We start from the raw sequence: 15,420 nt of genomic DNA, 5'->3' as shown, positions 1-15,420 counted from the left end.
GTGTGGAGAAAATGGGGGAGAACGATTGGAGAAGTTCCCACAGGGCAGGGTTAAAGTTGGCGGGAGGGGTTGAAAGGTTTTCAAGGGACATAAAATAAGGGGTGGATGGGAAAGCGGGTGTGGGTAGGAATGTGATGGCATGGGCTTCAGCGATTGTATCAGTGTGGATGAGACGTTGGATATGGTGAAATGTGGCTGGGGAGGGTGGAAGTAGAGGTTGGCCAGTAATTGTGCATGTTTTACCGTTGACTTGAAACTGCATGGTGGGTATAGCAAAATCAGACAATACCGAACCCAGGGTGCCAAGCCAATCCAATCCTAATACCAAATCCGCGCCCTCAAGTTCCATGACAAAGAATGGGACGACAAAAGAGTGACCCTCATAAAGCATCTCAACGTTAGGGCAAATTCCTGAGCAATTGAGGTGAGCACCATTGCCAACCATAACTGGGAATGAGGGAATTGGGGACTCTCGCAAGCGCAGAAAAGAGACCATGCGTGGTGGGATAAAATTATTAGAACTACCCGTATCAATGAGCACGACCACGGGTTGGCCATTGACGATAGCCATAAATCGAAGAGACTTAGGAGAGGGCTTACCATTGCGCGCTTGGTCAGATAGCTGGAAGTGTAAGCCTTCCGCGGGGGCTGGTAGTTCGGTGACTGACAATGCATCAGATTGGAGTGGGTGGGACACGGGAGGTTCCTCTGGGTCAGATGGCTCATCGTCTTGCAGAAGCAGGAACAATCGGGGTTGGCACTTGTGGCCAAAAGTATACTTCTCGTCACAGTTGAAACATAAGCCTTGGGCCCGGCGTTCGTGTTGTTGAGCAGCGGTAAGGCGTTTGATTGGCAATGAAGAAGAAGGTGTGGGTCGGGTAGGATGGGAGGAAGACGCTGTGGGGCGAGGGGCAGAGGGGGAAGGAACCACCGGAGCAGTCACTGAAGAGAAATGTGGTAGAGGGGGTCGGAAGAAACGCTGCTGTCCTCCTTTTTCTTCTTTAATTTTTGCTTCAATTTGCTTAGCAAGACCAATAGCCTGTGAAACTGAATATGGTTTGAGGATGGCTAACTCACGCTTAATTGCAGGTATTAAGCCAGAGACGAAGCAATCACGCATGGCTTCTGGGGACAAACCAACAACCTGGTTTGAGATGCGCTCAAACCGAGTCTGATACTCAGCAACCGAAGATGAAGACTGTTGGATCTTAAACAACTCTTGCTGGTGGTTTTCGTAGGCGGAAGGGCCGAAGCGAACGGAAAGAGCCCTCGTGAAAGCCTCCCAAGTGGAGAGCTGGTAGTTGGAGTGCATCCAGCGGTACCAGCTGAGGGCATCGCCTTGCATGTAGAAGGAGACCAACTCCAAGCGTTGTGCAGGCGGTGTTTGATGCAGCTGGAAAAATTGTTCAGCGTGGAACAACCACTCCAAGGGGTTGGTGCCATCAAAAGAGGTGAGTTGCAGTTTGAGGTTTTTAGGTAGGGTTTGGGGGTTTGTGAGTGGCGCGGGAGGGAAACCCATGGGAGGTTGCAAGAACCCGGGATGGTGAGTGTATGGGGCTGAGGTGTGGGTGGAGGGTGGGAGAGAGGTGAAGTAAGGTTGGGAAACCAAAGGCGAGGGCGGTGAGGTTTGTGAGAACGGCAGAGTGGTCGGTGGAGGTGTGAAAGGAAGAGAGGAATAGGTGTTGAAGGGGGTGGAGGAGGAGGGGGTGGAGGTGGTGGTGGTTGCTGGATATGCAGCTGTGAAACCTTAGCAAACAGGTCATCCATGGCAGACTTCATGTCTGCTTGCAAAGAAGAAGTGATGGAAGCAAGCTTGCCATCAATGGCAGCCAAGATCTCGGGTGAGATGGAGGGATCCGTCGAAGGCATGAGATCAAGGATGAAAGCACCAAAAATGGTGGATGCAACAGGATATTTTAAGCTACTCTACTGTAACCCTAGCAGAAGAATAAAGATAACAGAAAATTGGATAAAATTTGAGAATATTCATTGATTTCAGAAGTCACTGAATACAAGATATTTAAAGAGTGTTTCCTCTGGCCACAGTTGGCCTTACAGTTGTCAGCATCCTAGGTATTCAACTGATTTCCATCATTCAGGAATAACATAATTGTTCCACCATTTGGGCCTCATGGTAGTCCTCTTGGGCCTGTGGATATTAATTGCATCTGTGGGATCCAACCCGTTGATCAAAGGGCTATCAGATTCAAGGGGTATCACTATTCATTAATCAAATGGAATAGATTGTGCGTGGTATCATACCTCTTATTTGTAATAAAAAAATTGATATAGATGACTATCTTATTTATTTCAATATCAGTAGAACCTAATTGATTGGTTTCAATTTCAACATTCAAGAGTATCTATTACTACAGATTACTTGCATTTTTTTTTGTTACAAGATTACTTGTAATTTACATACACGATAATTTAATATTTCGATTTTTGTATCAAATTTTTTTAACAATAATATTTGGTTTACACCTATTCAATTGTTGTCTATTGTTGCTCAAATGTTTTGGTTGCCGAGCCTGTTTCATCTTAATTTTTAATATATTTCCTTTAAAAAAGAATAACATAATGTATTTATGATTTGATGTCCATTTATCTATAAATTGAATGAATGGTTAAAAACAAATTTAAAAGTTTGAACTATGAAAAATTAATTTGTAAGCAATTTAATGAGATTTATCAAGTTGTATAAAAACTTGTTTTCTTGAATGAGTAAGTCATTAAGTCATTACTTAATTTCTTTCTATTATGTGGCGGGGCAAAGCCCCATAACTTAATTTGTTAATATACAAATACATATGTGAGAAAGAGTTACTGGCCTTTTACTTAAACATACTGTTTGGTTCAAAGGAGGGGAGGGGAGGGATTTTAATGGAGGGGAGGGGAGGGGAGGGATTTTAATACTTATTACGTTTGGTTCATAGGAGGGGAGGGGAGGGAAAATAACTTATTTTTATTTGGTTAACTAGGGGAGTGGAGTGATTTTATAATTAAAATTACTTTTATACCCTTTTATATATTTACTTGAATTAAACAACACAATATAACATCCTTCTTCATCAACAATTATTCTGCATAATTTTAAACCTTCACCACAACAAAATATTCTGCATAATTTTTCAGGATCTGCACTTCCAACAAAATATTCAAGTCGGAGCAAAAGCAAAATACAAATAAGAAAGAAAACTGGAAAAATCCCTGAAACAGTGCCTAAAAAATTAATACACAAGTTATAAAGACTAGAGAACACTTCCAGGGAAAAGAGCAAAATAGTCAAGACCACTAGTAACATTCAAGACCCTTCTCCAGTAGCACTATAAGCAAAATCCTTCATGCCACCCACCCACAACAGAAGCCTCGAAACAAGCAAGGATTGAATTAGCTGGCAAAAGCAAACCAACTCCAACTTTACTGCAATTCTATTATTCCAGCAACAGCACCCCATTCAACATTAGAAAAGAAATTACCATCACACAATGACCACGCTTAACCAGCTCTAAAATAGCCTCCAAATTTGCAGAACCATTGACGCTAATTAATACTAAATGGTTTCAATATTAGTCACACATGCTTCCCTAAGTTAGGTAACATGTATACAAAACAGGCAAAACCTGGAAAAGTAAAGCTTTTCCTATAATCAAGTTGAGTAATCAATGAGATAATTTTAAAATCAAGTATTGCCTAAATTGCAAACTTAATTTACTCATTACCTTGAGGGATTTTAAGCCTATCTTCTCGTCTTAATGCGTTCTTTATAATTCTTTGCTTCCAATTGAAGGAGGGCTCTCAACACATGATGGAGATGACGACTAATCGTCTCACCAGATCGACGAAACCAAAAATTTACTTCACGATTTTTAGCATTGTGTGTTAATATGTAAATTGTTTTGGCAACTTGTTCTTCTACACTTGACCATCTTGTGGGTTGTAAGCCCCCCTCTCTTTCTAACATACCACATAGCATTAAAAAGGCTTGAGGACCCATTCTCAATATATGTCTGCTGGTTTCACTATTACTGATTCTACCCATTATTTCTTCCCGCACCCTTTCTCTCTCAGAGCTCATACTGTAACTAATTTTTCTCTTACGAGACCTCTGAAGCACAAGGTAATAAACAACATGGCACATGAACTGAGCTACAGCACTTCTTCGATGCAAATCGTACCAAGTTTGATTCGAATCTTCAACATCCATCTAACACAGTAAAATATTTTTATAATCCTATTTATGTAATCCAATAGAACCAGACATTCATAGCATAACATTGAAAAGGCAAAAATAAAACAAAAGAAAGAGGGTTGAATTATAAAGACATTGACAGCATAATATATCAACTTTTTTAGCATAACTTGATTTCTAGTTATTCTATTTTGCACTTTGCAGAACAGTCATATTATGCAGACTTCTAAAGAAAGGCTAATACTCATGAAAGTAATTGTCTTTTGTCACTCCAAAAGCTATTAAAAAATTGGTAACTTGAAGGTGAAATTTTAGCTCTAGAACACAACCTTCTGATATGTCTTCTGTGATAACTGACATGTGTAACTTTTATTATCTTAATAAAACACATCTTATAAAATCTACTTTACGTACCTTCTGATACATGTGTTATAAATTAAAATGAAAGGATTGCAATTTGAAGTGAATGGATTAATGGAAATTAAGCTAGAACATGGTATTGGTGTGGCCAAAGTAGCAGGTACAAGCAGATTTATATTTTGTGCACTGAATATAGCTCATTTATCAGTTTGTCATTTTCCTAGCTGGTGCTTAATATGGTTGTGCCTGTGTGACTGTGTGTCAATAACAATTTTTGCATTTGTAGTTTTTGCATACATCCGCTGACAACTAATTGAAATCCTAACGTAGAATTAAATATGTTTAATGAAGACTTTACTAGTTTTTCATATTATAACTAGGTGTGTATTTTCAAGTTTTTTATGTGTTGTGTATACTTTAAGTAATATTTAAGGTGCACAGTGCTCAGTGATTGGTTTGGCAAACTGTTGTCCGTGTTTGATTCCCTAAAACAGGGGTATTGTGGCCGTTTATGCCTTGTTTCATTCATATTTTTGCTGCTAAGATTAGGTGATGCTACCAATCCTGTACTGCAATATATATGCACAACATATAGTAGCACTAATGGCAGCTTTTCTGGAAGTGGCTGAATAAATTTGTTTTAGACCAGCTTTGTTGCAGTTAGTGAGAAAATGGAGTATGAGTTCATGAGAAAGATTAGTCAAGTACAAGTTCATTCAGTTTTTGTTTTGTCTTATTAAATTAAGTATAGAGATTTGGCACTGATTGATCTAAGCTGCTTCATTTTCCAAAGTCAATTACTGTGTTAGCTGCATAACATTTTGATGCATTCTGCAATTCCACTAAGACACAGTTTCTTTCTTTCTACTTCCCAAATCTTATGGTGCCTAATTAGTATGTATTATTTGGGGCAAGAACATTTGGGGCAATTGGAAATGGAATTGGAGATGATACAGTGTCGTACAAACAATGACAACATGAATAAACATCACCATGATGAACCAAACAATATATACATGTTGAACCAAACAATATAACATTGATAGCATGAATAAACATAACAGAAAGAGGGCTACTAACTCATACCTGATTGATTCAATTGGTGACAAAGAAAGGGCTGCAGTTGGGGTGCGAATGCAGGGGCCGGCGCAGCCGAGAAGAGGCGGCGGCGGAGTGGGGGGCACCGGCGGAGAGAGACCAGAGAAGGGGCCAGAGGTGGTTGGTATGAAGAAGCTGACCTATACGTGAAATGAAGAAGGGGATATACACATGAAACCCTATAGGATAAATTGGAATTTTTTAATTTGTGCAGGGTTATTTTTGTCTGAAATTTATTTCCCCTCCAAATTCCCCCACTTTTGGGGGGAACAAAAAGTTGAGGTTGGAGGGAATTTGCTCCCCCCCATTTCCCTCCCCTCCCCTCCTAAAATTTGAACCAAACAAAATCAGATTTTTAAAATTCCTCCCCTCCCCTCCCCTCCCCTCCATTATCCTCCAACCAAACATTCTGAAAATGTTTCAACTTATATCATCCGTTCATTTTATTTCATGTTATGTTTGTTTAGATAGAAACTTAAATAATTAGAGTTACACATAAGTCAGGTAGACCCGACCAACAAGATCAATTCGACCTCAACACAAGAACGGTTTAGTTTGTTTGGTTTCACGAGTCTGTTTAGAACTAATTTCTATCAATCCAAACAGTTTGTTTCAGTTGTCAGATGTGAAAATTTATGGAATGGAAAAATCCTACCCAAACTCAAATATCCATAGTAACCTCTATTTTTACGCGTGACCTAACCCCGCCAAAAGGGTTCTCGACATGTGTTACTTACTACTCACATGTTTAACCAAACGTATGATTGCGATAAAAAACAAAAATATGGTTGAACTTAGAGAAGTCATGAACTCAAATATGAACACGATAAAATATACATGTTCATGGAGAAAACTACAAAAGAATGGCCAAGGGAGGCAAAAGTTAAACCATATTAAACAAAATCAATAATGACCAATTGAAGTAGATTGTATAGGAATTTTAAGAGAAGCAAATACATCATTTGAATACAACTCTATTATGGACTTTTTAGGGAAAATTTATTATACCCTGCACAATTTCACATCTTTGCTTTAGCATACCCTCATGAATAATGCAATGCTTCACTCTTCAAACTTGTTTGTAACCTCGAACTTCTGAATGCTTAAGGTTTTAATAACCTTGTGTAAATGAAATGGTTACATTAACCAGACAAAAATAAACCTATCCATATGCAAAAGCTTCATAACATTAGTACCATCAAACTCCCTCAATGATGCGCTCATTGTAGCATGAAAATGTTAAAACATCATTTCACCAAGCTGTCACAACAACGGACATTTAAAAAAGGGGTTTGCACATAACAGCAATGTAAAGGATTTCTAGCACATGTTAACATCCATGTGAGCAAAACATACAATATTCATACCCAACAACATATAATAAGTCTTTAACACCAAAGGTAAACAAAAAAAAAAGGAGAGAAGAATGGTTGAATCTCCTTTGGTCCTGCTACGAGATGTCTGCCATTGTCATACCTGAACTATACTTGGGACGGCTTAGTTTCAGAACTTCCACCTTCTATTTGGGTAACGCTTGAACCTGCCAGTGCATTAAACTCTGTTGAGACAGATAACAGTTCACTATTTGTTTCCCCAGCAGGATTTTCCATTTCAACATGTGCTGTTATGTCCGACACTTGTGTCTGTGCCAATTGTTGTTCAGATAACAGTTCATTATTTGTTTCCCCAGCAGGATTTTCCATCTCAACATGTGCTGTTATGTCTGACACTTGTGTTTGTGCCAATTGTTGTTCATGACTTAATCCGGGCACTGATGAGGGCTCTGGTATCTGACCAGCCAAAGGTCCTGTGGGTGGAATTGCTGGTGCTTGCCCTTGTCCTTGAGATATCACAGTCATCAGAAGCTGAGCCAAAAGTATCTGTGGATCATTATCACCTTGTTGGACTTGAGTATTAATTGCATTCGCCAGAGCGTTGACGTCGGATGGGTATAGTGCTTGAAGACCTGATACTCCAGGCAAAGGTTGATGAACTACTGTGGATGAAGTTTGTTTACCTGCTCCAGGCAAAGCTTGGGAACCATTTGCTCGCTTCAGATTTGCTAAGTGCTTTTTCCCAGCCATATGACTATTATAAACAGCAGGGGACTCACATTTAGCATTGCAGAGTTCACAAATAAAAGTTGTAGGTTGCTCAGCTTCTGAAAGTTGTGCTGTAGTCTTCTTCGCGTTTCTACGTACTTTTCCTCCTCTCATTTTACGCTTCAATCCACGGTCTCCTAGAGCAGAGTTATCCGTGGTGTTCCCCTCAGGCCCTTCAGCTGGAACTTCAGAAGTCTCTCCTACATTATTCTGCAACTTAATTTCATTCTTGTCATAATCAGCTGTAATTTCAGAGCCCATATTTTCTGTGGGGCATTCCTTTTTCTCAGAGTTCTGAACTTTCTGAGGATGATCTGCCAAATTCACTTGAGATGTAGGAATCTGTCCACTCTGTTGTCCATTTAAATTATTGCGTCTCTGTAATTCTTCATGTATTTTCATATTCTTCTTATGTCTCTTTCCATTCTTATGTTGTTCCATGATTTCTGGACTGTTGCACTCAGCCTTACAAACTTCACAATACATCTTACGTGATAGAGGTTGAGCAGATGCAGCTGGCACTTCAGCTGAATTAGGTATTGTCATTTGCCCAGAGATTGATGAGGTTGCTCCAGCAGCAGCAGGTGCACCTGGCACATCAGAAATAGCAGGTCCTGAAGTATGGGATGGAAAGTGTCCACCACCACCCACCCCATGTCCCCTACCATGATTGAACTGGCCTCGACCACGACCACGGCCACCCCGTCTAAATGGTCTACCACCCCTGCCACCCCTACCTCTATATTGAGATGGCCCGGCCTGAAAAATAAGAACTTCACGTGAATTCAAACATAAATGGATATCCTCACAATATTCAGATAATACATTGGAAATTTGAAAGGAAAGGATTGGAATGAAATATAAAATTGAAATCATAAACAAGGATTGTGATACTCAGAAAGAGAGAGAAGTAAAAGAAAACAGTTATAATACTGAGAATTCATCCTATCCACAACAACCTGTCAACATGACGAAATGTCAGTCAGTTAGTAAAAAACTGCTAGCAAATACTGGAGAAAAAAAAATTAATGACAGATAAAACTGATCGAGAAAGTGAATCTCTGATTGAGCCAGGTGATAATCAAAGAAAACTTTGAAATAGAAAGTCATTTTAAATTATCACATACATTAACAAATAGAAGAGACTGTGATGGCCCTGAAATTGCTTCCAAGGAGGCATCCTTAATATCAAGAATCATTCCAATTCTTGCATATATTTTCATCTATGTATCAAAAAATCAAAATTTCAAATATTGAAAAACTCCTAAATATCATTTCAATAAAGTTAAATGCTTGAAGTACTCATCAAAAAGCATTATAACAAGGGCAGTTGGAAATTCCTTCTGCTTTCGAAAAAAAAAAAGGTAGTTGGATCCCAGAATATAAAATAAAATGGAAAAACAACTTGACAATTTGATCAAAACCTTTGCTTCTTAGCTTTACAATTTTAGTCTTTTGTGCTTTCCTTCAGTTTGAATGCCCCTAATCAGTGATGGTCCCAGATGCCCTGAGTCACCATCTCTTATTCCAAAATTCATATGCAGATTAATCATGACCATTGAATCCAGCATTTATACATGTTGCTGCATGCTTACAATTATCCTTCTCCACTTGATCTCCAAACAAAACACCACATAGAATATAGAAACACTACCAGTATTGAAGTATGCTTGGATGTGCCCAAACAAAACACCACATAGAATATAGAAACACTACCAGTATTGAAGTATGCTTGGATGTGCCCATACAAAACACCACATAGAATATAGAAATTAGTTTTCTTGTTGATAAACCATATGACAAGCATGGATTTTCCTCATTACGTTCACATATAATTTATTTTCTAATTTTCTAATCAACCAATATACCCATCCATTGACCAGGAACTTTGGCCAAATCGTGTCAGCCTCGAGATACTGTTGATCAAGCAATCCTTGACAAGTGTCAATTTAAGGTCCTTAGAACATGCTCAATGCTTCCCTAAGTCTGAAACTGAAAATGAAACACCCTCTGACAACAGAAGAAATAAAGCATATCAAACAAAAATCATATCTAAAGAATAACCAAAAGAGCAAACTTTCTTCTCCTAAACTGTAAGGTACTGCACTGCTACTTTGAAGGCCAGACAGTTAAGAAGAGAAACAGGATGACCTTGTCGTTTCTTCTCCTAAACTATAAGGCACTGCACAGCTACTTCGAAGGCCAGACAGTTAAGAAGAGAAACAGGATGGCTTTACAGTTTCTTCTCCTAAACTGTAAGGCACAGCACTGCTACTTTGAGGGCCAGACAGTTAAGAAGAGAAACAGGATGACTTTACAGTTTCTTCTCCTAAACTGTAAGGCACAGCACTGGTACTTTAAAGGCCAGACAGTTAAGAAGAGAAATAGGATGATCTTACGCCCACATCAACTCTAAAGCAACCAGCAAAGACCCACCACAATGCGGCATTACTGTGGCATTAAAGGTAAGAACCACAATTTCTTATGAGCGTATTTCATGTAACTAATGCCTTTATCTGGTCACTCTAGGATGTTGTGGCCAAGTTTGCAGAATTCTCAACATCCTCTGAATATTTTAGATGGAAACCGAGGATAAAATACCTATTCCAGTATCAGCCTTTTGTCCAGAGAAAGTCCGAAAAGAGCCTGAGGAGCACAGCAAGATATTCTCTCTAAAAGAATAACAAAATGTTTGAAAGTTAAAGTGTTGCAAAATCTTCAATCAGCCTTTTCTGTTTACATCTTTAAATTCTGGTAGTAAAATAAGAAACTAGCTAGCACCAAATATGTTGAATTAAATAAAATAATGGCATACTTTGACTCAATCTATCTTAAATCATCTTGTTTCAGCAAAGCAACTTGCCAGAGCTAATAAAAAGCTCAGGTTGATTGGCATAGAATACATGCACCTCTTTGAATCTCACCATAACCTTAGCAATATTAAATGCAGAACCTGCACTAAACATAAACTAATCCTTAATTTTGGAATTGGAACAAAGATGTGATAATTCCATAACATAGTTTCTACTAATCTGGTTTCACTGTGTTTGGTTGAGTAGAAATTGATATGATTGAATTTGGGCGGAGAGAAAATGGAGAGGAGATGCAATAGATATGGGCCTATTCAGAGTTTTCTCTTCTTAAATGGAGAGAAAACACAAATTCCAAAGAGACAATTTCAACTTTACACATCAATTTGTCTCTCATCTAATATGGAGTCCACTTGATTATTTTTAAGTTATCAAGGGTTAAAAAGACATTATATCAATTGTATTTGTTTTATTTCTCTCTTTTCCATCCAACCAAGCAAATGGCAATAGCATTTTACTTTTATTCTCCACTATTTTACATTATATAAAAAATCCATTCATGTTCTTTTCAGTTTTTTTCTCTTCACTTTCTTTCTATCCATTCTCTATCATCTCATTTTCTCTTTGAACCCAAATGAAGAGTCAGTGTAAGAGACATAAGTAAAAGAAGCTACCAGGGAACTTCTTTTTTCCCAGCCATGATCATTGGGCAAAGTTAGCAGAATCAGGAGTACACCAATGTATATATATAGACACTCATAACACAACGATAACAACTAAACCTCAAGGTAATGAGTTTTTGCATCATTAAAAGATAGTCCAATTTAAAAGGAAGGAAGGAAAAGAAAACTTGCAAGAAACTATTAGCAAAACCTTACTTCACATAAAAATTTGGTTTTTGATTGAGCTGGACTGCAACAATTGATCTATAATTCCATAAAGCCAACCCACCAAGGAAGATAAAACTTGGCTGTTGTTGTTGGTCAAATTTCCAGATACAGTAATGTGGCACAGGTCATAAAAAATCACAGAAAGGCTTGGGAGCTGTTTTAGGTGAGTTACCGATGTTAGACCAATACAACAAAAGCACTTTTGATAGAACCACTATATGGTCTCTCCATCCCTCCTCCATGACTTAAAGCTACAATGACATGGATAAAGAATACACACCCCATAGCATAAAAAAATAAAAATAGAGAGAGAAAGAGAGATTCAGAAGAAAGACTCTACCGTTATCAATATTTGATGGCATATGCAAGTTCATGGAAGCAAGCCAAATGGCGCTTCCGCCTATGGAAGTATGTCTATTTATATATGTATGTTACATATATATGTGTGTCACGTATGTGTGTGCGCGCGTGTGTGTATTGACACACATGGCCACAGACACGGAATAGAGACTCAAAACAAAGAAAAAAATAGGACAATGGTATTATGCTGGAGATGGGATATTCACCAGACATGTGTGAGTGAGGGATGACAGAAGCGCGGGTGAGAGATAGCACGTAATTGCGAGTAAGAGGTGGCAGAGATATGGATGGTAAGTTGGGTATAAAATGGCTTTTAGGGTGTAAAACAGGTCAGATCTGTGTTACCCGTCCCTTTTTTTCCTTTTTGAAGTTGACTTTGGTGCTATTTTCCAGAGAGGTCGCCATACCCGGCATGAAATAGAAAACGCCATGTAAAAGCCACCATACGTGACCTCAGAAGGTCATTTTGGCATAAAATCACCACACAATACCGCCATGGCCCCCATTTAACAACACCCAGAGTCAGAGACTCTAAAAGAATGATAAACTATATAGCAGTATTTGACTATTTGTTGAGAATGACAACATTGAAATAAAGTTCATCCCTTGTAACTTGGATACACACTACTGGTGTTTAAACCAGGGTTGTTAATGGCAGATAGCGTAGCGTAGCGGAAAGCCCAAAAAACACTATTGCGAGCGGACAATAGCGGTGAACCCCCAGGGTGCTATGCTATAGCCCTATTGGCGGGCTATTGACATCACTGGTTTAAACGACAAGACAAGTTGAGCAGCAGCGCTAAAAGGACCAACAAGAAGCCAATAACACTAATTCAGTGGACACACAAGCAGAAAAAAATAAAAATCACACAGTATTCACACTGAGCAATCCACTTATCAGTTAAAATAATAACTCACACCAGTCACCACCCTCACATTCACCAACAAGCAAACTATCAGCACAACAACAGTCACCACTCACCAACCATCCCATGTTTGATAAATTTGACAAAAGAAACCCAATTTCAAGCAAATCAAGAGGTAAATAACTAAATACAATCATAGTCAGTCCCAATTACTCATTACTCTAAGCCAAATCAACTCAATCACACAATGGAACCCCCCAATTATTATTTTAAAGCACAACATTTTCGCTATAAAAATCCACAAACTAAAATACCCATTAACTAAAAAACCTCAACTAAATCAAGAAAACAAAGAATTCAAAAGGGTATAGACCCAATTCAATAAAAACCCCAAAAAAGGGGAAAAGGTGGAAACTTTACCGAGCCATGGCTAGGTCTGGCGAGACCCGGTTCAGCAGCGGCTGGGATGACACCAGGGGGGTGAACCGGAGAGGGTTCAGGCTGGAATTGAAGGTGATGGGGTTGATGGGTATCAGCGACATATGGGTATTGGTGATTGTAGGCGTAATAGGGTTGTTGATATGCGTAGGATTGGTCGTAGGGTTGAATCTGAGATGGGTCGTAGGGTTGAACCTGAGATGGGTCGTACTGCAATTCATAGGAATGTGGCTGTTGTTGGTGGTGGTGGTGGTGGTTGTAGTTGGTGTAGTCGTAGTTCATGACTGAGAGTGGATTTGGGATTTGAGGTTTGGTGGAAGATGAAGGAGAGGAACAAAATGGGGGTGAAGAAGAAGAGAGACGATGAATGTGTTGCAGCCTAGTGAACGCAGGTTTGGTAGTCGTTTCATTCACTCTTGTGCAAGCCTCTTACAAATTGTGTGAATAATTATATTGAATAAAAATTAATGCATAAATATGTTTTTAGTTGGGTCCTTAGAAAATAAATTATTAGCAATTATAGGTAGATCAATGATATTTAAGATAAGTGCACTAAAAATAGGGTTGGCAATGGGCCCGTGGGTGCGGGTTTAGCCATTCCCACACCCAAACCCAAACTTAACACCCAAACCCAAACCCAAATTCAATATGAGTGCAAAAGTTGAACCCAAACCCCTGGGTTTTGGGTTACCCGAATCCAAACTCAAAACCCAATGTGAGCACCGAACTTGTAAAAAACCAAAAATATCGACCCTGAAGCAACATGTACATAAGAGAACAATATGAACATACGCTGATTAAACCTCATCATCATTCCAATACAAAGGGAAAAATATAGTTCATGAACATAAACCTACTTAGTAACTTTAAAGAAAACTCTACTTAGTAACTTTAATAATATATATAAGAGCTCGTAATTACATGCATAAGGCTTCAAGTTTGGGTTTGAGTTTGGGTGCGGGTTTAATCAATCTCACACCCAAACCCAAACATGTTTTAAAATTCGGGTGAAACCCGAACACAAAGAAATCGGGTTTCGCCCGAAATTTCGAGTTGGGTTCGGGTTGGGCCCCGCGGGTTTGGGTTTTCCTGTCATCTCTAACTAAAAAGTTCCACTTATCTTAAATATTTTGATCCACCTCAAATTTTAGTGATTTAATCCAATTTTTTTTTCAAGTGGGTCATTTAAACCGCGCATACTTTTTAGTCATTCTAACTTTGCAGTATATTTTATGCTGCTACCTGATTTGGTGAGTGATTGTTAGAGCATCTCCAATGGAGTCCTTATTTTGGGACCTTAAAATAAGATCCGGATCTTATTAGATCCCACCATTGGAGTTATCCTACATGGCATGAGATCTTAGCAAAAGCTAAGATCCGTGCCTTAGCTCAGGTACTCTCAAATGTGGGATCTTAAATAAAATAATATTTTTTTCTCTCTTTTTCAATACCATAACCAAAGTAAAAATTAGGGAGAAAAATAAATAATATAAATATATTAGGTACCATGGGTCCAGTCAAAAGTAAAATAAGATCTCAACCACTAGAGTGAAATGTGCATGAAGACCTTATGAGTGTCTTAAATCCTATGTGGCAATTTGGGCCTACAAAAATTGAGTTAAGTCTCAAAATAAGTTCCTACCATTGGAGATGCTCTTAGTGGATATTAATGCACGAGACTAGAGGGAGGTGAGTTTTGCACATATTAGTCCTAAGCATCTCTGTTATGGGAAACAATCACATGTGATAGTGTGATACAAACACGGCTTAGGTGGAGGGTGGCTATTGAGTGTGTATGGCTTCAGTAGAAGGAGGCATGGAATCATGATGTTTGTGGTGTGAGCCCAAGGCACAACCCCTTTCTTTGTGCATAACAAAGAAAGAGATTTCGAAAAAAGAAAAGGATATCAAGCAACAAAACTAGTGCGAACAATGGAAGGATTGAATTTCAACTCCAAGTGGGTCATCTTATTTTGGCATGTTAAGTACAAACACTCTTTTTTCAGCTTAATTTGGCACAATACTAATGTTTTGTTTGCTTGGTCAGAATATATATACAGTAAAAGAAGGGAAATACTACCATTATAAATTATTGCCAATTAATTGAGCATCTTATTCTTGCTTTATCACTGAATATCACTATTTTCAAACATGTGTTGCTGCATAGTTATCTCAAATTGTATTTTGTGAGGTGGAGTTACTCTATGTTAGGTATTAGACATAGTGACATACGCCAGCTAGAGTAAGGAGTTTCCATGCCATTCTTTTCTTAAAGTGGTTGTTAGGTTGCAACCAACATCCACA

At 38.6% G+C, this 15,420-nt stretch overlaps 1 protein-coding gene and 1 long non-coding RNA gene across 3 annotated transcripts; both read right to left on the bottom strand.

Moving 5' to 3' along the window:
• Positions 1–3,064: 3,064 nt before the first annotated feature.
• On the bottom strand, positions 3,065–6,002 carry LOC130709566 (uncharacterized). Its single transcript, XR_009010040.1, has 2 exons — positions 5,639–6,002; positions 3,065–4,207 (listed from the first exon to the last, which is right to left on the bottom strand). It is a non-coding gene; the product is annotated as an uncharacterized LOC130709566 (long non-coding RNA).
• Positions 6,003–6,819: 817 nt separating this feature from the next.
• On the bottom strand, positions 6,820–13,541 carry LOC130749109 (uncharacterized). Of its 2 annotated transcripts, XM_057602398.1 has the most exons (3): positions 13,099–13,238; positions 10,354–10,424; positions 6,820–9,762 (listed from the first exon to the last, which is right to left on the bottom strand). In XM_057602398.1, exon 3 carries the CDS (start codon positions 8,626–8,628, stop codon positions 7,132–7,134), a length of 1,497 nt encoding a protein of 498 aa, XP_057458381.1. In that variant the 5' UTR covers positions 8,629–9,762; positions 10,354–10,424; positions 13,099–13,238; the 3' UTR covers positions 6,820–7,131. The 2 variants fall into 2 exon arrangements, with proteins under 2 accessions (XP_057458381.1, XP_057458380.1); XM_057602397.1 differs by lacking the exon at positions 10,354–10,424 and having other exon boundaries at positions 6,820–8,511; positions 13,099–13,541.
• Between the last annotated feature and the right edge of the window lie 1,879 nt (positions 13,542–15,420).

The sequence above is a fragment of the Lotus japonicus genome, chromosome 3, assembly GCF_012489685.1.
Source record: "Lotus japonicus ecotype B-129 chromosome 3, LjGifu_v1.2".
NCBI lineage: Eukaryota > Viridiplantae > Streptophyta > Magnoliopsida > Fabales > Fabaceae > Lotus > Lotus japonicus.
The sequence above is the reverse complement of the archived record's forward strand: the minus strand, read 5'-3'. Positions and strand labels throughout refer to the sequence as shown.